The 21,121-nt window shown below is 44.0% G+C and overlaps 1 protein-coding gene across 1 annotated transcript in view; it reads left to right on the top strand.

Annotated features, from left to right (window-relative positions):
* The first annotated feature begins 11,784 nt into the window (after positions 1-11,784).
* Positions 11,785-21,121, top strand: part of F13a1 (coagulation factor XIII A chain) — a 175,158-nt gene continuing 165,821 nt past the window's right edge. Inside the window, exons 1-2 of the mRNA XM_077801735.1 lie at positions 11,785-11,854; positions 14,215-14,362. Coding sequence (XP_077657861.1) covers positions 14,233-14,362 — 130 coding nt within the window. The 5' untranslated portion in view covers positions 11,785-11,854; positions 14,215-14,232. The remainder of the gene's footprint in view (positions 11,855-14,214; positions 14,363-21,121) is intronic.

The following is a 21,121-nucleotide window of genomic DNA, read 5'->3' as shown; positions in this document are numbered from 1 at the left end:
ATTTTGCCAAATATTTTCAGTATTTGGAAAAACATTGTGTCTGTACTTTTTCTTTTTTCTTTTTGTTATTCCCCAAACAATACAGAATAAAAGTTATTTACATAACATTTACATGGTATTACCAGTAATCTAGAGTTAAAAGGATTTAGGAGGATGTACAAAAGTTTCATGTAAATAAATACTAGATCATTTTGTACAAGAGATTTGAGCATCCATGAATCTTGGTATGGAGGGTGCTGGAATCAATCCTCCACTGATATCAAGATATCTCTCTCTCTCTCTCTCTCTCTCTCTCTCTATATATATATATATATATATATATATATATATATATATATGTGTGTGTGTGTGTGTGTGTGTACATATATATATATTTCTGACTTATATACCTTTCTGTACATATATATGTTGTATTTACTTATAAACACATACAATATATACACTTTATATGCATGTAAATATATATCTTATAGAGTTTGTGATACAAGAATTGTTATCTAAATGAAAATGAAAACATACGCTCTAATACTGTAAATAGATACAGACTTTTAAAATTTAGTGCTATATAAAGTTATATAAACTAGCACTGAAAAGGCTCTGAAAGAAATCATGCCAAGTTGACTCTCAAGTTGATTTAATTTTCTGGGTTTGGCTAATCTATGACATACTTATTTTTCTTTTCCTGCAGTGCTTCTCTCTTTCCAGTTCAGATTTTTCCTTAAGATTCCAGGTTTATGAAGTTGAAACAATGCAAGTGGAGAAAGGAGAGTTTGATGAAAGTGACTCCAGGTACTGAACAGATTCACCACCATTCAAGGACACCAGCTCTGCACCCGTATCTGCACTGTAGCTCAAGCTCTGAAGGACGCTTTTGCAGAAATGTCTCCATAAATGTCCCCAAATCAGGGAGGACATTGGTTAGTTATAATGGGTTCCCAGGTCTGGTTGTACCTGACTTTGACCTACTCCAGGCTTAAAACGTGGTTGATCTGATGGACCAACATCAACAACATAAGCAACCCAAAGAAGGATGGAGAAGAGAAACTTGAGAATTGGGACTGGAGGGGCAAATGATCAGTATTTAGGCAGGTGGGCGAGATGGGGCACACCTCACTTAACTAAAGATGACTATGTATGACTAAATCATTTTTCAGAGAATAAATCATGATTTATGCTTGTAATTATGTGATGCTCCCTTTTATGTGGTTTCCATTCTGGGAAACCCAAGTTTAAAGTGAGTGACTGACTTTGCAAGGTAAAAGATGAAACAAAAAGCAACACTCCATCCCTAACTCATGAAAGCCCTTACTTCGTGTTTTTGGTCAGCAACTCATCTTGCTTTCACTGATGCGAGACGTCGCCCTGGCTTTAATTTACCTATTAACAAAATATATTTCTGCATATGTGTTATATGCAAGATGATGTCTCTATAAAAGGTATTTGTTATGGGAGCAAAACATAAAAACATTTTGGAACGCATGAAATCATATAAACAGACTTGTTGACTAAATTCCAAAAGATTGGCTTTTCATATATTTTCCCCTTCTGGATTCTATGCCTTAAGGATAAATAGCATTTCTTACTCATCACACCATCCACCAGCAGTAGGTATTAGCTAACAATTTATTTATTTATTTAATTTTCATGTCTCAGTTATCTATTGCTGTGTAACAAAAGACCTCAAAGCTTAGTGGATTCAGGTAACAGACATTTGATTCTATTGCTCACAGTTTTATGATTTTGCTAGGGCTCAGCCCGGCAGTTTGCCTCTGCTCCATGTACTATCAGCTGTAGACCCTTGACTGGGGCCAGGGTGTCCAAGATGGAGTAAATACAACTTACCCACCCTGCAAGTCTGAGGCAATGGCTGACCTTGACTCAGGAAGGAGGTTGGGACAATGGAGCTCCTCTTTCTCTGCCTGTTTTATTAGAGTCTCTACCTCTCCACGTGCACTCTATACATAGTCCCTCCTCATGTCACTGGGTCCACAAGTGCAGAGAGACTTCTTCATGCTGACTTAAATGCAGTAAATAGAAACAGAGAAGAGCTCATGCAGCTTAGGGTGAGACCTGGCATAATGTCACTTCCATTGCTCTTCATCGCTGCCAGAGGGGACCACATAAGGGTGAGAACATGGGAGGCAGGCATGCATAGTTGAGTAATCTTTAGAAACCAGCTAAAATATAGAGCAAATGCATGACCACCATCATTGAAGAATCCTTCAGGTTCAAAGGAGAGTGTTTCAGGACAAGTGAAAGAAATTACTGCATAAGCCATGCAGTTATATAGAGAGAATGTCTGGCTCTAGGAGTTTGCAAACATGGTGAAAATAGAGAAAGACCTGGGCTCAGATCAATTTCAGTTCCCTAAAGCAGGATGTCACATAGCTAAGCTTAGAAAACATTGTTGTTTCAGATCCCCAAACAAGAAGTTTAATGAATTTTATGACCAAAAGAGAATTTGAATAATCAAGGACAATGGATTATAACACACCATGATTGCTAGAGGATTCCTTTTTGGAATTGGTGCCAGACCCCATAGAATACAAGAGAAGGATGGGCCACTTAACATAATGTCTTATATTCTTGGGCACCTGTGCTGTTTGTTTGTTTTTTAAATTGACATAGTAGACTCTTCTAGAAAAGTCACTAAACTTGAACTTATTAATATATGTATAATAACTATTTTATATAAGTAAAAAATGTATTGTGGGAAACATTTCAGTGGATCATGATATACATCCCTAGTGTTATAGCTCAGATTAGGGGTCCCCCAAAGCTCATGGGTGGGACAATGCAAGAAAGTTTAGAGGGGGAGTGATTGGATCATGAGAGTCTTAACCTAACCAGTACATTAACCCTCTGTTAGGGTTAACTGGGTGGTAACTGTAGGCAGGTAGGGTGTGGCTGGAGGAGGTGGGTCCCTGGGGACATGCCTTTGGGGTTTATATTTTGAACTTGTTGAGCAAAGCTCTTTCTCTGCTTCCTGGGTGCCATGTTCACAGCCACTTTCTTCCACCATGATGTTCTGCCTCACTTTGAGAGTAATGGAGTCAGCCATATGGACTGACAGCTATAAAATCGTGAGCCCCCAAATAAACTTTTTCTCTTCTATTCATTCGTCGGTCTTTTGATCACAGCAGAATGTAGACTAACATATACAGCATCGTCAGAAGAGAGGGGAGAGATGCACTAATAAGAAACATTCACAGAGGAGCTCTTGACAGTTATCAGAAACTTCACTGCAGAACTTGCCAGTTGAGCATCAAAGAATAGAGAACTTGCCTCATTCTTTGGCTATGTCTTAGTGCCCACATGTGATTATGCAATCGCCTGTGGCACGCTTTGGAAATTCATAGATCACTATCCAGAAGTTGTGCTGTCAGGAAGACCCTGCAGAACATCAAGTCCCTTTAATTTCCGGACCAGCCTTATGACAAGCCTCCTCTTCCAGTTTCTACATTTCATTGTTTGTCTCTGCTCTTGCTCCCTCGAGAAAAGCTCCACAGAGCTGGTGCTGGTGCCTCCCTTCCATAGCAAGAGGGTGGAGTTGTGGGGTCACAGCCCAGAGCCATAGGGCCCTTGGGCAAGGGCCTGTCATAAACTGGGGTATCCTCCACCTGTTTCCATAGGTCTCGTAAGAGTTTAGTGAGATGCCCAGGCAGGTTGCCCAGGAAGCCTACCTGGATGGGGGCTCCAAGGAAAACTGCAGCCATGCAAAAACTGCTCTAGTCTCTTGGCAGCTTATTTACAATCTTTCTGGGGCCTGCTCCCCTGACAGCTTCACTATGAATCTTCAAACTGGAAGATTTTGCATTTGTTTCCATTAGAAATGCCCCCATGTGCACCTGTACATATACAACTGCAACCCACCAGTTATAAATCTAACCCCCACAGAGAAGCTTGAATTGCAGATGAAAATTCCAAAGGACTCTGGACTGAATAGTACTATGATAGGTGATGACTATGATATCCTCACCTCCACCCAAATATTATCTGAAACGATTAAAAGTTAATTAGCCACTCCTCTAATAATGAGAAAATACAGACGCTAATAATTATTAGAAGTGATAACATTTGTCATGAAAGAGTTGAAGCTGTGTCACGTGTGTGGTTTTTTAGCTACTTTCTTCTTTGATCTTCATAAGTCTGTGCACTAGATGCTATTGCAATCATCATTTCACAGGTGAGGTTAGGTAATGTGCTCCAGGGCAAATGGGTAGCAGGTGAGGAAGCTTGGTTTCTAACTTCACCTGTCATATTACCCTTGGGGCCACTGCAAGACTACTATTGCTCTTGTGCACACACAGGCATGCACACAAAGCCTGTTAGCACACCGACCATTAGAGTGAAGCAAGCATTGCTTGTAGAGCAACCCCATTATCTGCTGTCAGTTGTGTTTTGCAATTGCACTACTTTTTTTTTTTTTCTTTTTGTACCTGGGGTTGAACCCAGGGGCTCTTAACAACTAAGCTACATCCTCATATCCTCAGCCCTTTTTATTTTATTTTGAGACAGGGTCTCACTAAATTACTAAGGTCGTTGCTAAGTTGCTGGCTGGCCTTGAACTTGTGATCCACCTGCCTTAGCCTCCTGGGTCTCTGGGATTACAGGTGTGCACCACCACACCTATCCTCAATTGCACTGCTCTTAATTAATACGTTTATTATAAATTTGTGTAATTATTGTTAGGTTTTATTTTTATTGATCATTTTGTTCATACATGTTGTTGTGTTATCCTTTTAATTGATTTTTTTTCGTAATGTTTGGTTACCACTCATGCTTTTTCCACTACAAGGTGAGAAACTCTTGCTTCATTTCAGCGGTCAAGAGAGAATGCAGAAGAAGAAATGGAATTGAATAAAATCCATCAGCCTTTTACCATAGGACTATCATATGCTGATGAGGCTGGTTATGACCTCCTATGGCTATATTTAACATTTGGCATAGAGATCACTTCCCTTCAACCTTGGAAGGTCTTTATCTGTAAAAGGTCCAGTTCTTATTGGCCTTGGTCATGTTTTGTAAAGTCTTTCCAGGCTTAAGAATCTCTTGGAGTCTCGTTAAATTCCACCAGGATTCTGGAGGAGATAGGAACCTACAGGGAAGGTGTTCTAGAGCCGGACCTGCGTAGAACTGAGCTCCCACGGCTAAGACACTACCCTGGTGCTCTTCAGTCCTCCCCTTGCCACTGCACACTCCTCATACGCATTACACACCCACTCATATATGAACACACTCACAGACACATGCAGGTAACATATGGAAGCACACACCCAACACCCTTACACAAAAACCCTTAGCCACATACATAGTCAGTCACTCATGCAGATGTGTGTGCACACCTCACACACAGACTTGCAGACCCACGGACACAGCTGGGTGCACACACACTCACATGTTATTTGATGGGTACAGTTTCATTTTTGTGAGATGAAAACATTATGGAGATCCACTGCACCATCACGTGAATATCCTTCATGCTATTGAATTACACACTTCTAAACATGGCTAAATGGTAGATCCTATATGCATTTTATCACAATCAAAAATAATTTGAGAAATACAGAGATATTCACGATAGTGTGAGTGCATTAATGAAACCTTTGATCCTTAAGGAGGGGATCCTGCAACCTTAAGGAGGGGATCCTGCATCTGTCCTGTTGGATGGCCCTGCCCTAGGACAGGCAGCCCCACAGCTTCTGCTCCAAGGAAAGGTAGGTTAAGGCTGATTTTCAATCACTGGCACAAAAGAGACATGCCTAGGGTAGCTGAAGTAATGAGAAAACATCTGCCCTCAGGAACTGTTGCGAATGTGGATTTACATCTGTACTAGGAGGAGAAGAAGGAAAAGATAATGGAGGAAGCAGAAAATATGACAAGAATTATCCTCTTTCTGACCCAAGCCGTATTTCAGTGGCAGGTTCAATGGTACTTTATAAATTCTTTTGTGGGGCTTTAAATGTCATTGTCAGCCTTTGTCTGAGCTCTCCTGTGGCCTCTAGAGAGGTGAGAGGACACAGAGGGCCCCTCACCTGCACTGACAGCTCACTGCTCTGCTGTGGCTAGAACATGGTGATAAACTCTTCACCCAACCTTGTTCCCGGCCTCTCCCCATGACATCTCCTCCTCAAGTGGAAACTTTCCCTCTAACTCCTCCAGTGTCAAGAGCAGTGGAGGAGAAAGGCCCTCCCAAGAGATGGATTTGATCATTCATGGTGGAGGGTTGGGCCTCTTTAGACAAGACCAGCGATTATTTATACCCACTCACCTCCCTCTGAAACGACATCTATAACCAACAAAGTCCTGTTCAGCAGGAAAAAAAACAACAACACAGTAGCATCCAGACATGAATGGGTTCTTTGTTTGTTTGTTCGAGATGTGAAATTTTGCATGGAAATCAAATAGACTTTGCTGGAACATTCATTGCCTGAGCAAATACAGTCTGCTTCCTGGGTATTGCCAAGTGGGAGAAAGACGATGGTTTATCTAGACAGAAGAGTCTCAGTACCATAGAAATGAAAACGTGGAATTAAAGGGTGGCGAGAAGGGAGCCTGGCTTATCTCCCTTGCTCTTGTCTTGTACCTTCTGTTAGTGTCCGATGTCCAGAGCTTGCTACCTGTGTCTGATGGGAGCCAGGATCCCTCGGTGATGTGTTTGGGCATTCCTGCCCTGTCCCTGGGGCAGGTGATGAGATGGAAATTACAGCTGCTTTCAAGTTTCAGCCCACAGGACTTTGGGATTGTGAACCCTTCTATTGATGAGGAATGAGAAGGTGTGACAGGGCTCTTGCTGGCTGAGCAGAGCAAATGGCCTCGGAAGTCCCATGGCAGCTGGCAAGGCTGGGAAACTGGGGGCAGAGCTGAATCACCCCACTGACCTTACTGGAGTTTCCTCTTGCTCCAGGCCATCATTGAGGTCTCAACAGCAATGTCCTTAAGGGACGGTGAAGGGTGGCCCTATCTGTATGAAAGTCCACTGTCCTTTGTGTAGGCCAGGAACTGTTTGTTTGAGAGCTCCACTCTGTATTAGAGGAAGGTGTGCAGAAGAGTTGCCATAGCAAACCAGAAATGGACCCGAGAGAGGCCTGCTTGCAAGGTGGGTTGGCCTTTGCCTGGCATCTAGAACTTGGATTTCAGGAATCTTCCTACCATTTCCTAATTGACAAGTGTGACTCCCTGTGCCCATATTCTGCAAAAACAAAAAAGCAAACAAACAAAAAACACTAGTGTTGTTCATCCCAAATGCCTGCTTCACTTTGGGGAGCCTGGAATTTGGATATGAGCGAGGTGGAAGGTGTCAATGTGAAGTTCATCCAAGAAAACCCTGGATATGGAGTCTCTTTGGAGCTCCCCTGGTCGATAGCATCACACATGGGTGGTCACATGTCATTAATGGGAGTGAAGTGTATCCTGTGGGGCTGGCCTGGGAGAACACCCTTGTTAGCTTCTGCTTCCTGTCTGCCTTGCCCATTGCTGGGTTTGATTTGTATTTTTGTTATAATAAATCATAGTTACGAAGATGACTGAGGCTGGTATGTCCTACTAGCAAATCACAGGGTCATCTTGGGGACTCCCGACAGGGAAGGGTGGTGCTACCTTTGCAGACTATTTCCTAGACCCTGTCAACTGATTTCAACCAAGTTCAGCAAGTGGGAGCCCATGGAGGGACAGTGGAAGAAAAGGATCACATTGAGACAGAGTTTCCCTCCCTCTTGACCTCAGACTGTGTTTCTGGTAATAACTGAATCTCAGGCTCCCACCAGACAGGTCCCCAGGGATCCAGCTCCAGCCACGGAACCTCAGCCCTTGCACCACCGTGCCAATTCCTCTCTGCTGTTGCTAACTGCTGAGTTGACTCGACATCTTCTGTTTGGCTTTTTGTCTCTCCTATCATCTGGGTAACCAATTCTATTTTTAAATAGAAAATATTTGATGAAGGTTTGGATTTGAGGATTTGAGAGACCATTAAATTGTCTCTTTTAAAAAATACCCAATGTGGTTTTTGTTTTCCTGACCTGACCACACCTGCTGAATTTCTTAAAAACCTTCACTATGCCACTCCCATGCCAAGCAAGGGGCATTCAGAGGTGGAAAACATTGTTCCACACATGGGAACCTCGGGGTCGTGAACACACACTGCTTCTGAAGAAGTCACAAACTTCAAGTTTCATCAGAAACCTCTGGTCTGACGTCTAAGCCACGGGACCATGAGGCAATGCTTTGTAAGAGCATGCTAACACCATGTGCGAGGACTTGGAGCCTCTGACACTCTTTCATTAAGCACAAGGAAGTACATTGCATTCATAGCACTACTGGCTTGGTGGCTTGAAGGCGTGAGAAAGCTAACCAATGTGGGAACATGCTCACCCAATCATCGGTAAGTGACAAGCCTGTCCTGAATGCACAGCTCCACCAGGGTTGGAATCAGTATAACCTCACCTGAAAGGTACGAGTATGGCTATTCTCCCCAAAATTCCACCTGGTCAGGGTGCCTAGAATCCTGGACTCCTAGGCTTAATGTTTGGCAAGAGAACTATCAGAGATGACGAGGGTCCTTCTAAGCATATAGAAAGGATGGGCTTTGGGTAGTTAGGTGGTCAGCAGCCTCTCTCTGGGAACTCTGGTTGGAGTCCCCACCCTCTTGTCATCTAGTCGGGGTACACTTAAGGAAACAGAACATGACCCTATAGCATGAGGAGAACCATAATGAGACAAACTCCTTACAGGACATCTGAGCAATTTAGGCCATGATCTGGGAGGGTGAATGAGAAATGATCATGCAGTAAGAGGGGAAGAGGTAAGAGGAGTGTTTCTGACAGGATGCACGACTTAAGAAGTTCAATGTGACTGGAGCAGGGTGCAGGTGGGGCCAGGGAATGTTAGCCAACTTTTCCTCCCAGTAGCCAAAATACCTGAATAGAACAACTCAGAGGGGGAAAAAAAAAAAAAAAACTTTATTTGGGGATCACACTTTCAGAGGTCTCAGTCCATGGTCAGGGACGCCATTGTTCTGGGCCCAAGTTGAGGCCAAACATCATGTTGGAAGGGCATGGTAGACAAGCACTGCTTTGCTCATGGCAGCCAGGAAGCAGAGAAAGATAGGTTCCAGGGACAAAATATAAACCCCAAAGTCACACCCCCCCAATGACCTTCTTCCTCCAGCCACACTCTACCTGCCTACAGTCACCAACCAATTAGTCCTTTGAAATTACCAACCCATCAAATGGACTAATCTACTGATTAAAGCCACAGCTCTCATGATCTAATCATTGCCCTTTCTGCACTAACACAGGAACTTTTGGGGAACAGGCATGTCTAAACTATAACGGGGAGTGGGGTAGAACAGCAAGACAGTGTGAGGAAGACAGAGCTGGAAAGCAAAGCAGGGTCTAGCTTGCACAGAGCCTTGTCAGTCAATGTTTGGAATTCATCTCCAAAGCAAAGTTAAGTAGCCACGGAAGGGCTTTAGGCAAAGAACTTGATTTCAGATTTGAGTCCTGCAAAGCTCATTCTGATTTCTTTCTGACTGCATTGTGGAGAATGGACTAGAAAGGGGTAAATGGGTCAATTCAAGAGGTATTCAAGAGGTAGAATAGAAAATATTTGATGAAGGATTGGATGTAAGGCTTGAGGAGGAGAAGAAAGAAGTGTCAAGAATGAACCACACGACTAACTTGGCAACTGCATGCAAAGGTCATTCGGTGAGGTAGGGAACTCCTGAGGTGGACCAGGTCTTTAGGGAAGACAGCCTATCTTATTTTAGAGGTGACGGGTATGAGCTGTCACTTGGATATGCCAAGTGAAGGTGACCAGAAGGCAGTGAGGGAGGGGAGACTGCAGCTCTGGCTAGAGATCTGGATTTGAAAAATGTTGTGAGATTGATGGGAACTGAAAACCACCAGTTACGGAGATGAGGAAAGCACATGAGCTATACTAGAAGAAACAGCAAGGTGCAATGTTCTAGTGGCCAAGGGGGTGGCTCTTCAAGGAGAGAATGGATGCTATAGTTCAGTGCTTCCAGAAGATTAAGTGAATAGGAACCTAATCCTGCTCTTTGGTTGGAGAATAGACGGTTGGAGACTGCCGTGATTGGAATGTGATTTGATCCCTCCAAAATGTGTGGTGACATCTGGTCCTCCATGTTAAGGTGCCAACAGGTGGGGGATCTTTAAGAGGTGATTGGGTTATTAAGGCGATTCAAGCAGCTCCAGGGGAATGGTCACTTATATAGTGAGGCCACTCCTCATGTTTCCTCTTTTCTGACCATGTCCATTTTTCCTTCTGCTTTTCTGCACATGAAGACACACACTCAAGCTACTCACTGGATGCTGAGAAGATGCAAGTGTCATGTTCTTGATGTTTAGAACCATAAGCAGAATGAACCTCCTTTCTCTACCAATTATCCAGGCTCTGGGATTTCGTTATAGGAACAAAATGGACTAAAACTGTTTCAGATAGAAGCCAGATGGCAGAAGCTCAGTGATAGAGGGGAGAAAAGGAAATGAAGGATAGGTGGGGGATCATGGGTTGAGCAAAGGGTTTTAAACATATTGAAGAGATTTGAATTGAAATTTTGTCAATGCTGATGAGCAGCAGCTGTGAGAGAACAGAAGGAAGGATGGATAAGAAGTGCAGCAAAGTCCTGTCAAGAAGGTAAAATGGAACCAAGTGAAGGGGACCCAGAGCACTTACTTTGGACAACAAGGGTTGAGGAGGGACCTTTCCCAGTTTAGCAACAGAAAGAAAAAGAAAAAGGAGGAAACTTTAGATAAATTCGCTGACAAGTTCATAGATTTGGTAGAAAAAAAAGTGGGAGCATTTCTAACCAAAGACATCTATATTTTTTTTTTCCCTATGGCAGGTTCAGATATTGAGGATAGCAAAGAAGATGGAATTAGCCACAGTTGACATAAGAGTATTTAGAAATAACAAAGGCTCGGGGGAGGGGAGAAAAAAATGGAAATTTTAGGAGAAAATTTTTCTTTTTAATTTTTTTCTTTTTTTATTTAAATATGACAGCAGAATGCATCACAGTTCTTATTACATATAGAGAGCACATTTTTTCATATCTCTGGGTGTACACATAGAATATTCACACCAATTTCTAATTTTTGAAGATACATCAGTATGGCTTTCAGAGAGAAAACAAAGCGTCACTTTCTAATTTGTGGGGCGCTTTTCAAGGCAATTTACTCATCCTGGGGCTGGGCATCGCTGTCCTGCAGGAAGTTTTGTGGTTAGGCGGTGGCTGTGGCTCCCCAGATGATTCAAGAACGCAGGCTTATTTGCACAAGAGGGACACATTGCTTTGCTTCATGCATGGTCACAGCTGCCTGTGTGACCTGTCTGTGAGAGGGCAGACCCTCCCTCCTGCCAAGCCACATCAGCCAAACTGGCATTGCAAAAACATTCCTTTGTGAAAGACCCTTCCAGCCCATCTGACCAAAGAGGAGGGGAGGGGACCGCCTGCCACTCCAGCAGCCAAGGGAGGAGGGGGTGGGGGCGGGGTGGGGGGAGAGGTGCGCAGAACTGGGGATGGGGATGGTGAGGAGATGCGAAACCGGGAGCAAGAGGAGTGCGCGGGGCCGGGGGCGGGGAGAAAGGGGGCGCATGCCCCATCAACAGGGCAGGGTTGCAGAAGTAAAGGGGAAGTCCTCTAAACTCCTCTGCTAGCTCCAGCTTTTAGAAGGGGGAGGAGAAAACCCGTAGGACGGGCAGAGGAGGGTGGGAGCTGTTGGAAAGTTATTTAAGAGCCAACTTTCTGATCCTTTTGCCTCCGTCCTTTTGAGGAAGTCCCCAAGAGGCACAGAGCAAGCCTACGCTAGGGCACTTCCTTGGGGAGCTCACGCAGGTAAGCGGCAGCCCTGCACCCTGGGACCCTGAGCCAGCTGTCCCCTGTGCCTGGCTCTCTGGTGAGGGGGTTGCTCCTGCTCCCAAGGAGGGCAGAGGCAGCTCCATTCCTCCAGCCCCAGCTCTTGGCCCCTTAGCTTCGCAAGACCCAGCTTCGCTCTAGAGTGGGACACCTCTTAGGGACTCCACGAAGCCATCCTGAAAGCACTGCTTGCTGAGGCCCATGAATAGGGGAGTTGGGGGTGCTCCCCCAAGGGACAAGTATGCAGCAGGGGACAGGAAAGCTAGCACCAGGTAGGAATGTCTACTTGCCTGCAAAGGAGCAGGTTCTCCCATCCCAGCTCCTGCCCATCAGCTTCCCAGTACCAATGCAAGGGTTGAACTTGAACCACCCCCTTCCCCAGACCCACCCAGAATGGCCTTGGGGTATCCCAATTCTTTGCTTTTTGGTTTTTGAATGTGGGTTGAATCCAGGGTGCTTAACCACAGAGTCACATCCCCAGCACTTTTTAAAAAAATATTCATTTTTGGTGTAGATAGACATAACACCATGCCTTTATTTTTATGTGGTGCTGAGGATCGACCCCGGGTCCCACCTGTGCAAGGTGAGCGCTCTACCACTGAGCCACAACCCCAGCCCCCCAGCACTTTTTATATTTTATTTTGAGATACCATCTTACTGAGTTGCTTAGGGCCTCTGTAAGTTGCTGAGGCTGGCTTTGAACTTGCAATCCTCCTGCCTCAGCCTCCCCAGTTGCTGGGATTACAGGTGTGTGCCACCCACCCGGCCAGTTCTCTGCTTTAACTGCTCCCTCTCCTGATATTCTGTGGCCCTGCGGCATCCTGTCCTACTCCAAACCTGCCTCAAAACCTGCCCCTGGAGTGGTCCAACCCTTACCTTTGCTATTTTTCAGCAGGGGACTGCTTTTTCCTGCTTTCTTTCCATCATTAAACCTGTTTGTCTCTCCCGGCTCCCTCCCTCCCCTCAGCCCCTCAGGGACTGTGCGTAAATATGTTTAGAGACATTATGGATACCTATTTGGACCTTATCCTTCCAAACACTCCTGTCTCCTTCCAAGACCAAATACCTTGGCAAATGGCTCGGTCCTCAGCCTCTTGCTCTATTGCTCCACGTTTCCCAGACTAATCTAATTGACTCTGTCATGGCAGGCCTCATCTCTTGAGGGTGTGCCTGGTTTGTGAAAACAGCCAAGTTACCAGGAGTGATGACAGGGTGATCCAGGTGATCAAGGTCCAGAAACAAAGTCCCCTTCATTTGGTCAGTTGGTCAACAAGTGCTTATTGGTGGCTGAGCTAAGGTGTGTGGTGTTTAGGTTGGCTGTTTGCCTGCACAGAGTCCAAATTGCCTGTGGGCCTCCTTCCCACCACCGAACCTCTCCATCTCCTCACTTGTTTCCAAAGCACTTCCACCCACCCTAACATACCAACTGATTGATTTAAAACTCTGGGTGCGGCCTCTCCCTAATCCTACTGCCCTATAATCTCCCAGGGCAGAAATTCTGTTCTGTTCTCTGACACGTCTATCCCAAGTACCTAGAACACAGTCTGGCTCCTAGCAGGCCCTCAATCAACATTGATTGAATTAAACTGCAAATGGGAATGCTTTGGAAGAAAACACTTACCTGGAAACAGTTGTATGAATTTATTTTTAAAAGTGACTTAGGGGACTGGGGTTGTGGCTCAGTGGTAGAGCACTTGCCTGGCATTTGTGAGGCACTGGGTTCGATCCTCAGCACCACATAAAAATAAAACAAAGATATTGTGCCCATTTACAACTAAAAATCAAAAAGTGTCTTAGGTCTTATAAATACATATGAAGTGGGCATAGGTACATGCTTAGGTCAGTCAATGTTTCTCTCTCTTTTTTTTAAGAATTTTAATATTTATTTTTTAGTTTTCGTCGGACACAACATCTTTGTATGTGGTGCTGAGGATGGAACCCGGGCCGCACTCATGCCAGGCGAGCGTGCTACCGCTTGAGCCACATCCCAGCCCCAATCAATGTTTCTTACAAAGATGTTGCCTTCCGGGATTTTGGGGAAGGGAAAACCCTGCTCCCTACAATGTTTAAAATTTTTCATTCCCTCCCATCAACCCACTTTCCCCTGTTTTCCATATGTTTTGGTGAACAAACCTCCCCCCCGAAATCCTTGGGGACTGCACTCCATCATTGGGTTAATCCTCGCTGCCACTTGTGAGTTTTTATTTATGTGAAACTCAGAATGTGTTGCTCGGGTGCTGTCACACGCCGATAGGTCTGTTTCTCTATTTTGGAATCCTTGTCTCAGATGGAACTCATTTCACACTCCCTTTCCCGTGCTCTCCTCCTCTTCTCCCAAGGATCTTGCAAATCTGAGAATGTCAGACACTTCCAGAACCACCTTTGGGGGCAGGAGAGCAATCCCACCCAACAACTCCAATGCAGCAGAAGACGACCTCCCCACAGAGGAGCTGCAGGGCCTGGTGCCCCGGGGTGTCAACCTGCAAGGTAGGAATAAGCCATTGCATCCAGGCAGAGCCCCGGCTGGCCTCTCTGCCCCCGTGGATGCTGCTACGTGAGCATCCTCTGTCTCGGCAGAGCTCCAAGAAAGGATGCCCCTGCTGGTATCTGCAAGAAAGGACTCCCAAATCCTCTTCTGAGTGGGAAAAGCACCAGAGACCCAGCTCCTTTACCCAGTTCTGCCACTTATTGACCTTGTAACCCCCGGGGAAGTCTCTTTGTCTTTCCACTTTCCAACTACATTTCCTCCACAAAACAAAGGTGCTGAATGAATGCACCTTTGAGCAACCTCGACACTTTTGAGAATGCTCTCTAGCTGGAAGATTCCACTTCCAAAATATTGTGTCTGTTTTTTGATTGTCTGGCTTGCACCTCCTTCCATCTCCCTCCTCCCTCCTCCATCCATTGCTGTGAATTTCAGAGCTGGCGAGAGGTGCCAGATTCTGACAGTAATAGAGATGGAAGCCCTCTATTTGTCTCTAGATCAGCCAGGGGAGCAGGCAAGGCAAGCTGTTTCCCCTGCCTCTTGCCTCCTCCTGATCCCATGGGAGCTGCTCTGGGTATGGCAGCCACCAGCTGACCTTCTCTCAGCCCTGTCAACTGTGACGGGCCCAGGTGCCAGAGCTGGCTTGGTGATGCGGGTGCCATTCCCTTGGGCCACTGCAGGGATGTTCAGATTCATGACCCTGAATGGCATCTAGCTGAGAGCTCTTTTTGCAGGATCATTTATGCACCCAAATCCAATTTTTCTCTTTAGGGTTCTCTGTGTTGCATCTCGTTGGGGGATAAACACCTTCTTGCTGGGGTTGGTGAGCACTGTCACTCTGTGGCTGTGTGTGTGAAAACCCAGGTGGAGGCAGAGCTCTGGGTAGCAGCGAGAAAGGATGGCATTGGTTACTTACAAATCTAGCATGTCAGAGAAATTTTCAGACCTTGCAGACAGGTTGGGTTCTGCCACTATCACGTTTAGACAATTTGATATCAAACTGTGTAAACAGAGAGGTATTCAGCAGGTACCCTCCAGATTTGGGGTAGAGACTCACAAAACACAAGGTCATCTTCAATTGAACACAGAGGACAGTTTTGGAAGGAGCAAGATGAACTCATTTGAAACTAACTCTCCAAACTAGGGCCACACTCTAAAACCTCACTAATAGAACCACAGAGCGGAGTTGGGAAAGGACATGTTAATCAGTTTATCTCAACCCCGGTGACAGAGGTAGTTTGGAAACAGATCCAAAGCAAGCAGTTCACGCCTTCACTGCCCAGACCAAAAGTCTTTTTTTTCTTTTTAAGAACTGAAACAAAATTGGAAAGCAGACATCCAACTATCAAGGAGGTCACCTTGGAGAATTCCATTCTCTAGCAAAATTCCCCTCTGGCAGAAAAGACACTGGGCACCTAGACTCTAGAATAAGTGGGTAGTAGGAGCAGAAAGAGCAAGGGGCACCATCATCCTTACCAGGATGGGTGAGGAGAAATGGAATCCTCCCACAGAAAGTGCAGGGGAGCAAAGAGCCCTGTTGTGCAGGGGGGCAGAGAACCGAGATTCCAGTCCTAGGACCCAGGGCAAGTCATCTTGTGCTGTGGTCTCAGTTTACCCATCAGCAAAACAAAAGTAACACCTTATAGGCTGTCCTGAGGATCAGATGGATAGTGTCTGTAGTAGGTCTAACCTATAGCACATGATTAATAAATATTTATTGATTTGGAGCATGTAAATAATCATACCCCTACAAGATCAGAATAACAAGTATCCAGTGATCCTACAGGAAATATACAACACTTTGTAAATCTGAAGTCAGAACAAAATGTTGCCAATAAGGCATCAAAACTGTCAGAGAACATGTTCAGGTCAGGTAATTTAAAAAAAAATCAGACATAACTGGTTTTGTTTGTTTGTGTTGGGAGGTAGGGGTAACAGAGAGGTTGACTCAATTATTTTGAAAAAATATATATATTTGGCATTATTTACTTGGCAGTCATAGGCCCGCAACCCAAGTGACACCCTGGGATAGTCATAGAGATCCTGACACAAGGACATGAAAGTCCAGTGACTGCAGAATGATTTGAATGAATGAACAGTCACTTGCAAATCGAATGACCCATCACCCCTACCATCATAATAATCTTATTTTTAATGACAAGTTCCAGACTTCAAAAACATGCATTCATTTAATATTTTCACACAGGTGAGCTAGTCACTGATGCTGTGGAGGACATGCAGTTGATTCCTCTGAATCAACTAGGAATCATAGCTGTCAAGTCCCAAATGAGGAGGACAGAAAACAATATCAGTATACAAAAAATCTAAACAAGAAGGTGACTCTGTACATTTCAGATTTCTGATTGTCCAAAAAGCAGATTTCTGACACTAAATATATCAAGTTCTCTCCAAGTTATACCTGCTAAGAGACTAATGCTAGGAAGGCAAAGTCATTTCTTCTGTTTTGTTTGTTTGATGCCATCTTATTGCAGTTCACCCAGTAGCCACTAGTGGCCTCCAAGAGCACTCTTCACTCCCTGGTCACCTATCAGGATGTCTTTGGCTCTGGAACACAAAGCCAGAAACCAAACACTACCTTCTCCTTCTCCTTCCCTTCCCCCTCTACCCCTCCCCTCCACCCCCACCTCCTCCTCTTCCTTCTCCTCCTCCTGCTCCTTTTCTCCTCCCCCTCCTCCTCCTCCTCCCCCCCTCCTCCTCCTCCTCCTCTGCCTCCTCCCCCTCCTCCTCCTCCTCCTCTGCCTCCTCCCCCTCCTCTTCCTCCTCCTCCTCTCCTCCTCCTCCTCCTCCTCCTCCTCCTCCTCCTCCTCCTCCTCCTTTTAATTTTAATGATGGCTCTTCCCTTTCCTAAGCTGCTATGGAGGAACTGATTAAGAAGCTCAGAGAGGAAAAAAGAGGAAAATGTCAACTTTGTCCTTTGGATGAAACCTGTAGCAATATATCCTGACCATCACTGCATATGATGTATGTAATATACACGGATGTGTACAATGCCCTTCTCTCATGGCTGTGAATATTTAGTTAGAAATTATTGTATTAGAGTGGCAAGAACTGTAGTTTTAGCTACTTGGGAAGTTGAGGCAAGAGGATTACTTAAGACCAGGAGTTCAAGGTTGACCTGGGCAACATGGCAATATCCTACACCTAAAAGGTGTGGGGAGGATTTTAGTAAAGCAAAATCTTTATCAAAATGTTTGGACTCACATAAACTTCCTCCCATACACATCATAACATCTAGGAAAAACTGAATTATTTGAAGTAAAGATGGGATCTCAGAGGTGGGACTAGCCAGTCAGTGGATATCTGATCTGACATCCTCAAATTGTTTTAGGGATTCTTTTTGTTGTTTGGTATTGGGGGTTGAACCTAGGGGTGCTTTATCACAGAGTCACATCCCCATTCCTTTTTATTTATTTATTTTGAGACATGGTCTCACTAAGTTGCTTAGGACCTCACTAAGTTGCTGAGGTTGGACTTGAACTTGTGATCCTCCTGCCTCAACCTCCAGAGTCATTGGGCAGGAAAAGTACTGTGACAATCTCCTCAGATTGTTTGGATTTACATTAATTTCTAATAGACTATTCTGTGTAGTCAGTTGGTGTGAGATATATATCATATATATATATATGTGTGTGTGTGTGTGTGTGTGTGTGTGTGTGTGTGTGTGAGAGAGAGAGAGAGAGAGAGAGAGAGAGAGAGAGAGAGAGAGAGATATCTCCAGGGGCTAGTGTTGAGATATATATATATATCTGTAAAGCCTTTTTTTGGTGTCAAATTATGTGCGGCTGGAAATGTGTTCCAGGAGATCACCTTATATTCTTGGGTGAATATAAGGACTCTGTGTTATTAGCAGTAGGCAACCATTTGCAGTTGGACTCTGCTTGTTGGACTCTGTGTTATTAGCAGTAGGCAACCATTTGCAGCAGTAATTCGCATATTTATTTGCATTGAAATCAAATAAGAAAGCGAACCTGGTTTTGCAAAAAATGTAGGGTCTAGTAGTTTTCAGGCCAATGGACCTTTTGTTTTTCTGAGGATCTTCTCCCTCCCATCAGTGTCAGAACCAAATCAACCAACTAACCAGTTAACAATCAACCTCTACTTGATGGGAGTAAACTCTGTGGATTCAAGGTTACTGAAGGAATAAAAGAAGCATTCTATGTGTGATTAAGAAATTAGTACAGTTCAGCCTTTCACTCAGTTTGTCAAAAACATACACTGGTTGTCACATATGTGCCAGGAGCAGCTCCAGGCTCTCTCCAGGGACACAAAAATGACTAAGTCAGTCCCAAGCCTCCAGTCTAATAGATGGAGAGCTCTCAGTCTAATAGATGAAATAAACAAGAAAAGATCATCGCCATTCAGTGCAATAACTAAGTGAGATTTATGAAAATACCTGTGAAATAATCAAAAGGGACATCTTGTAGTGTGGCAGAGCAAGAAAGAGTGTGAGAGAGGCTTCATATGACAGATCTCTGAACTGGGTCTTAGAAGATGAATCAGAATGTTCCAGAATGTTTATAAGGTGCATGGAAGGGCCTCTTCAGCAGAGGGAATAGCATAGGCCAAGTAGTGAGGAGTGACTATGGGAGTAAGAGAGAAGCCTGGGAGATGGCAGGGATCTCACTAAACTAGGCATTGAAGACCTTGCCTTTCATCCTTGCAGATTCTGAATAGCAAGATTACATTTTATAAAGGTAACTGTAATGTCGGGGAGAAAATAGAGAGAAAGAGGTACTCCAGGCTACAGGAGAGGGATTCTAGCCCAGGGAGAAGGTGTGAGCCCCTTTTCTCTTGGTCTATCTCCTTCTAGGAAGTTGGTCATTTCTTAAACATTTTAAGGTACTGGGGATTAAACCCAGGGGTGCTTTATCACAGAGTCACATTCCCATTCCTTTTAATTTAGTTATTTATTTATTTTTATTTTGAGATATGGTCACACTAAGTTGCTTGGTCTATCTCCTTCCAGGAAGTTGAAGGGCCTCTTAATAGCAACTGTTTTAAAAATTAGTTGCTGAAGAAGAAAATGTCTAAAATGATTCTAAATAGAATAGTCTAAAATTTCACATATCCCAAAGAAATGCAAGAGACCTTTTTCCGATTGTTCTCTCCACCACCGACAGACCTACTTCACGAATAGTGTTTATGCCTATAGGTTAGTAACAACATTACCAAAGATTGCATGGAGAATTCAGCTCACCAGGGAATTCCTAGAATATGAACCTAAACATTTTACTTATTTCAAGATTCCATCTGTGACAGGTACAATCATTCTCAGAAGAATATTTTTACAACCCAGGGAGAATATAATCCTTTTTTTTTTCATATTAGAGAAAGAGTAGGACAGAGAGGCAACTGGTTCCTGAGGAGAGATTTTTTTTTCCTTCCACAGCCCATTTTCTGATGTGTTTGGAATTAGGCTAAATTGTGTTAGGTAGACTTTTTGAAAGCTGTCACTTTGAGAGAACAAGCTGCCAAGTTTCCAGCAGTAATATCTCTTTTAAAAAAAAATGGGACTTAGCACTAAGCTGATCCATTTTGTCAGGAACTGGGCTTGGACAGGGAGATGCAAAATCATTTCCTGTTTGTGGGGAATGAGCCTGAAGGACAAGAGAGCTCTTTCAATCTAAGTTATGTCTAGTTCAGCCAATAAACAAAGCAAAAATCAATAGGCCCTTAACAAATGTTCACTGAATACCCATGACCTAGGAAGGGGCCCAAGTAGACCAAAGAGAAAACAGAATGCACTGTGACATCTTTATATCTATGGTCATATTTTATGACAACTATTGGGAGAGTCCTTGTTATGGTCAGGTAATTAAAAGAACCAAATACTGTTCTTGGCTTGATCTATGGGTGGCTATGGAAGAGATGTTCTTTAATCAGTGATATTGGGGACCTCACCTCTTACTCTCATACTTGGAAGAACCCCCTAGTATTATGGTTTGAGTGTGTTTTGTCCACCAAGAGTTCTTGTGTTGGAGGCTTGATCCATGGTGTGGTGATGTGGGAGGTGGTGGGACCTTTAAAAGGTGGGGCTTAGTGGGAGGCCTTTAGGTCATTGGGAGCACTGCCCTCAGAAGCCATTAAGGTAGTTCTTGCGTGACCCCTAAGTCAGTTCTCAGGAAAGGAAATTGTTATAAAAGCTTGAGCCTGACCTCTGAATGACTCTCTGGCTTCCTTTCCTGTCTGGTGATGTGATCTCTCCCTCTTCCACTCATCCCACCATTTTGATGCCATATGCCATGAGGTGATGCAGCCATGAGGCCCTCACCCCTGACAGCACCACATGGTCTGGGCTTTTATCCTCCCAAACTGTGAGCTTAATTTTCATTTTTTTGTTTATAAGCACTTCTTTTGTTTATATGTGCCCTGTTTTAAGTATTCTTTATATTGCTTTATAAGCTAAAATTACAAGACAATTCTCTTCTTATTTTAAGACTTATCACTTAAGGAAAAAACATAATTATGAATTACTCTTGGGTGAGCCTATTTGAGTGATGAGAAATAATCTCTAAATATTTCAAACATTCATCCCTATCAACAAAATTTTTAGTGTATTCCAGTAATGAAAAACAGACTAATACAACTAACAGACCCATTGACCTGTTAGTATATTACATTGAAGTGAGGTCAATGCAGCTGCCATTTCCTTCTCTACAGTATACACCATCCTGTGAGCCTTCCATATATTCTATACATTTGCAGATCAGAACATTATTTCTTTAAACCTCTGACCTCTT

This window comes from Urocitellus parryii, chromosome 8, assembly GCF_045843805.1.
Source record: "Urocitellus parryii isolate mUroPar1 chromosome 8, mUroPar1.hap1, whole genome shotgun sequence".
NCBI lineage: Eukaryota > Metazoa > Chordata > Mammalia > Rodentia > Sciuridae > Urocitellus > Urocitellus parryii.
The sequence above is the reverse complement of the archived record's forward strand: the minus strand, read 5'-3'. Positions and strand labels throughout refer to the sequence as shown.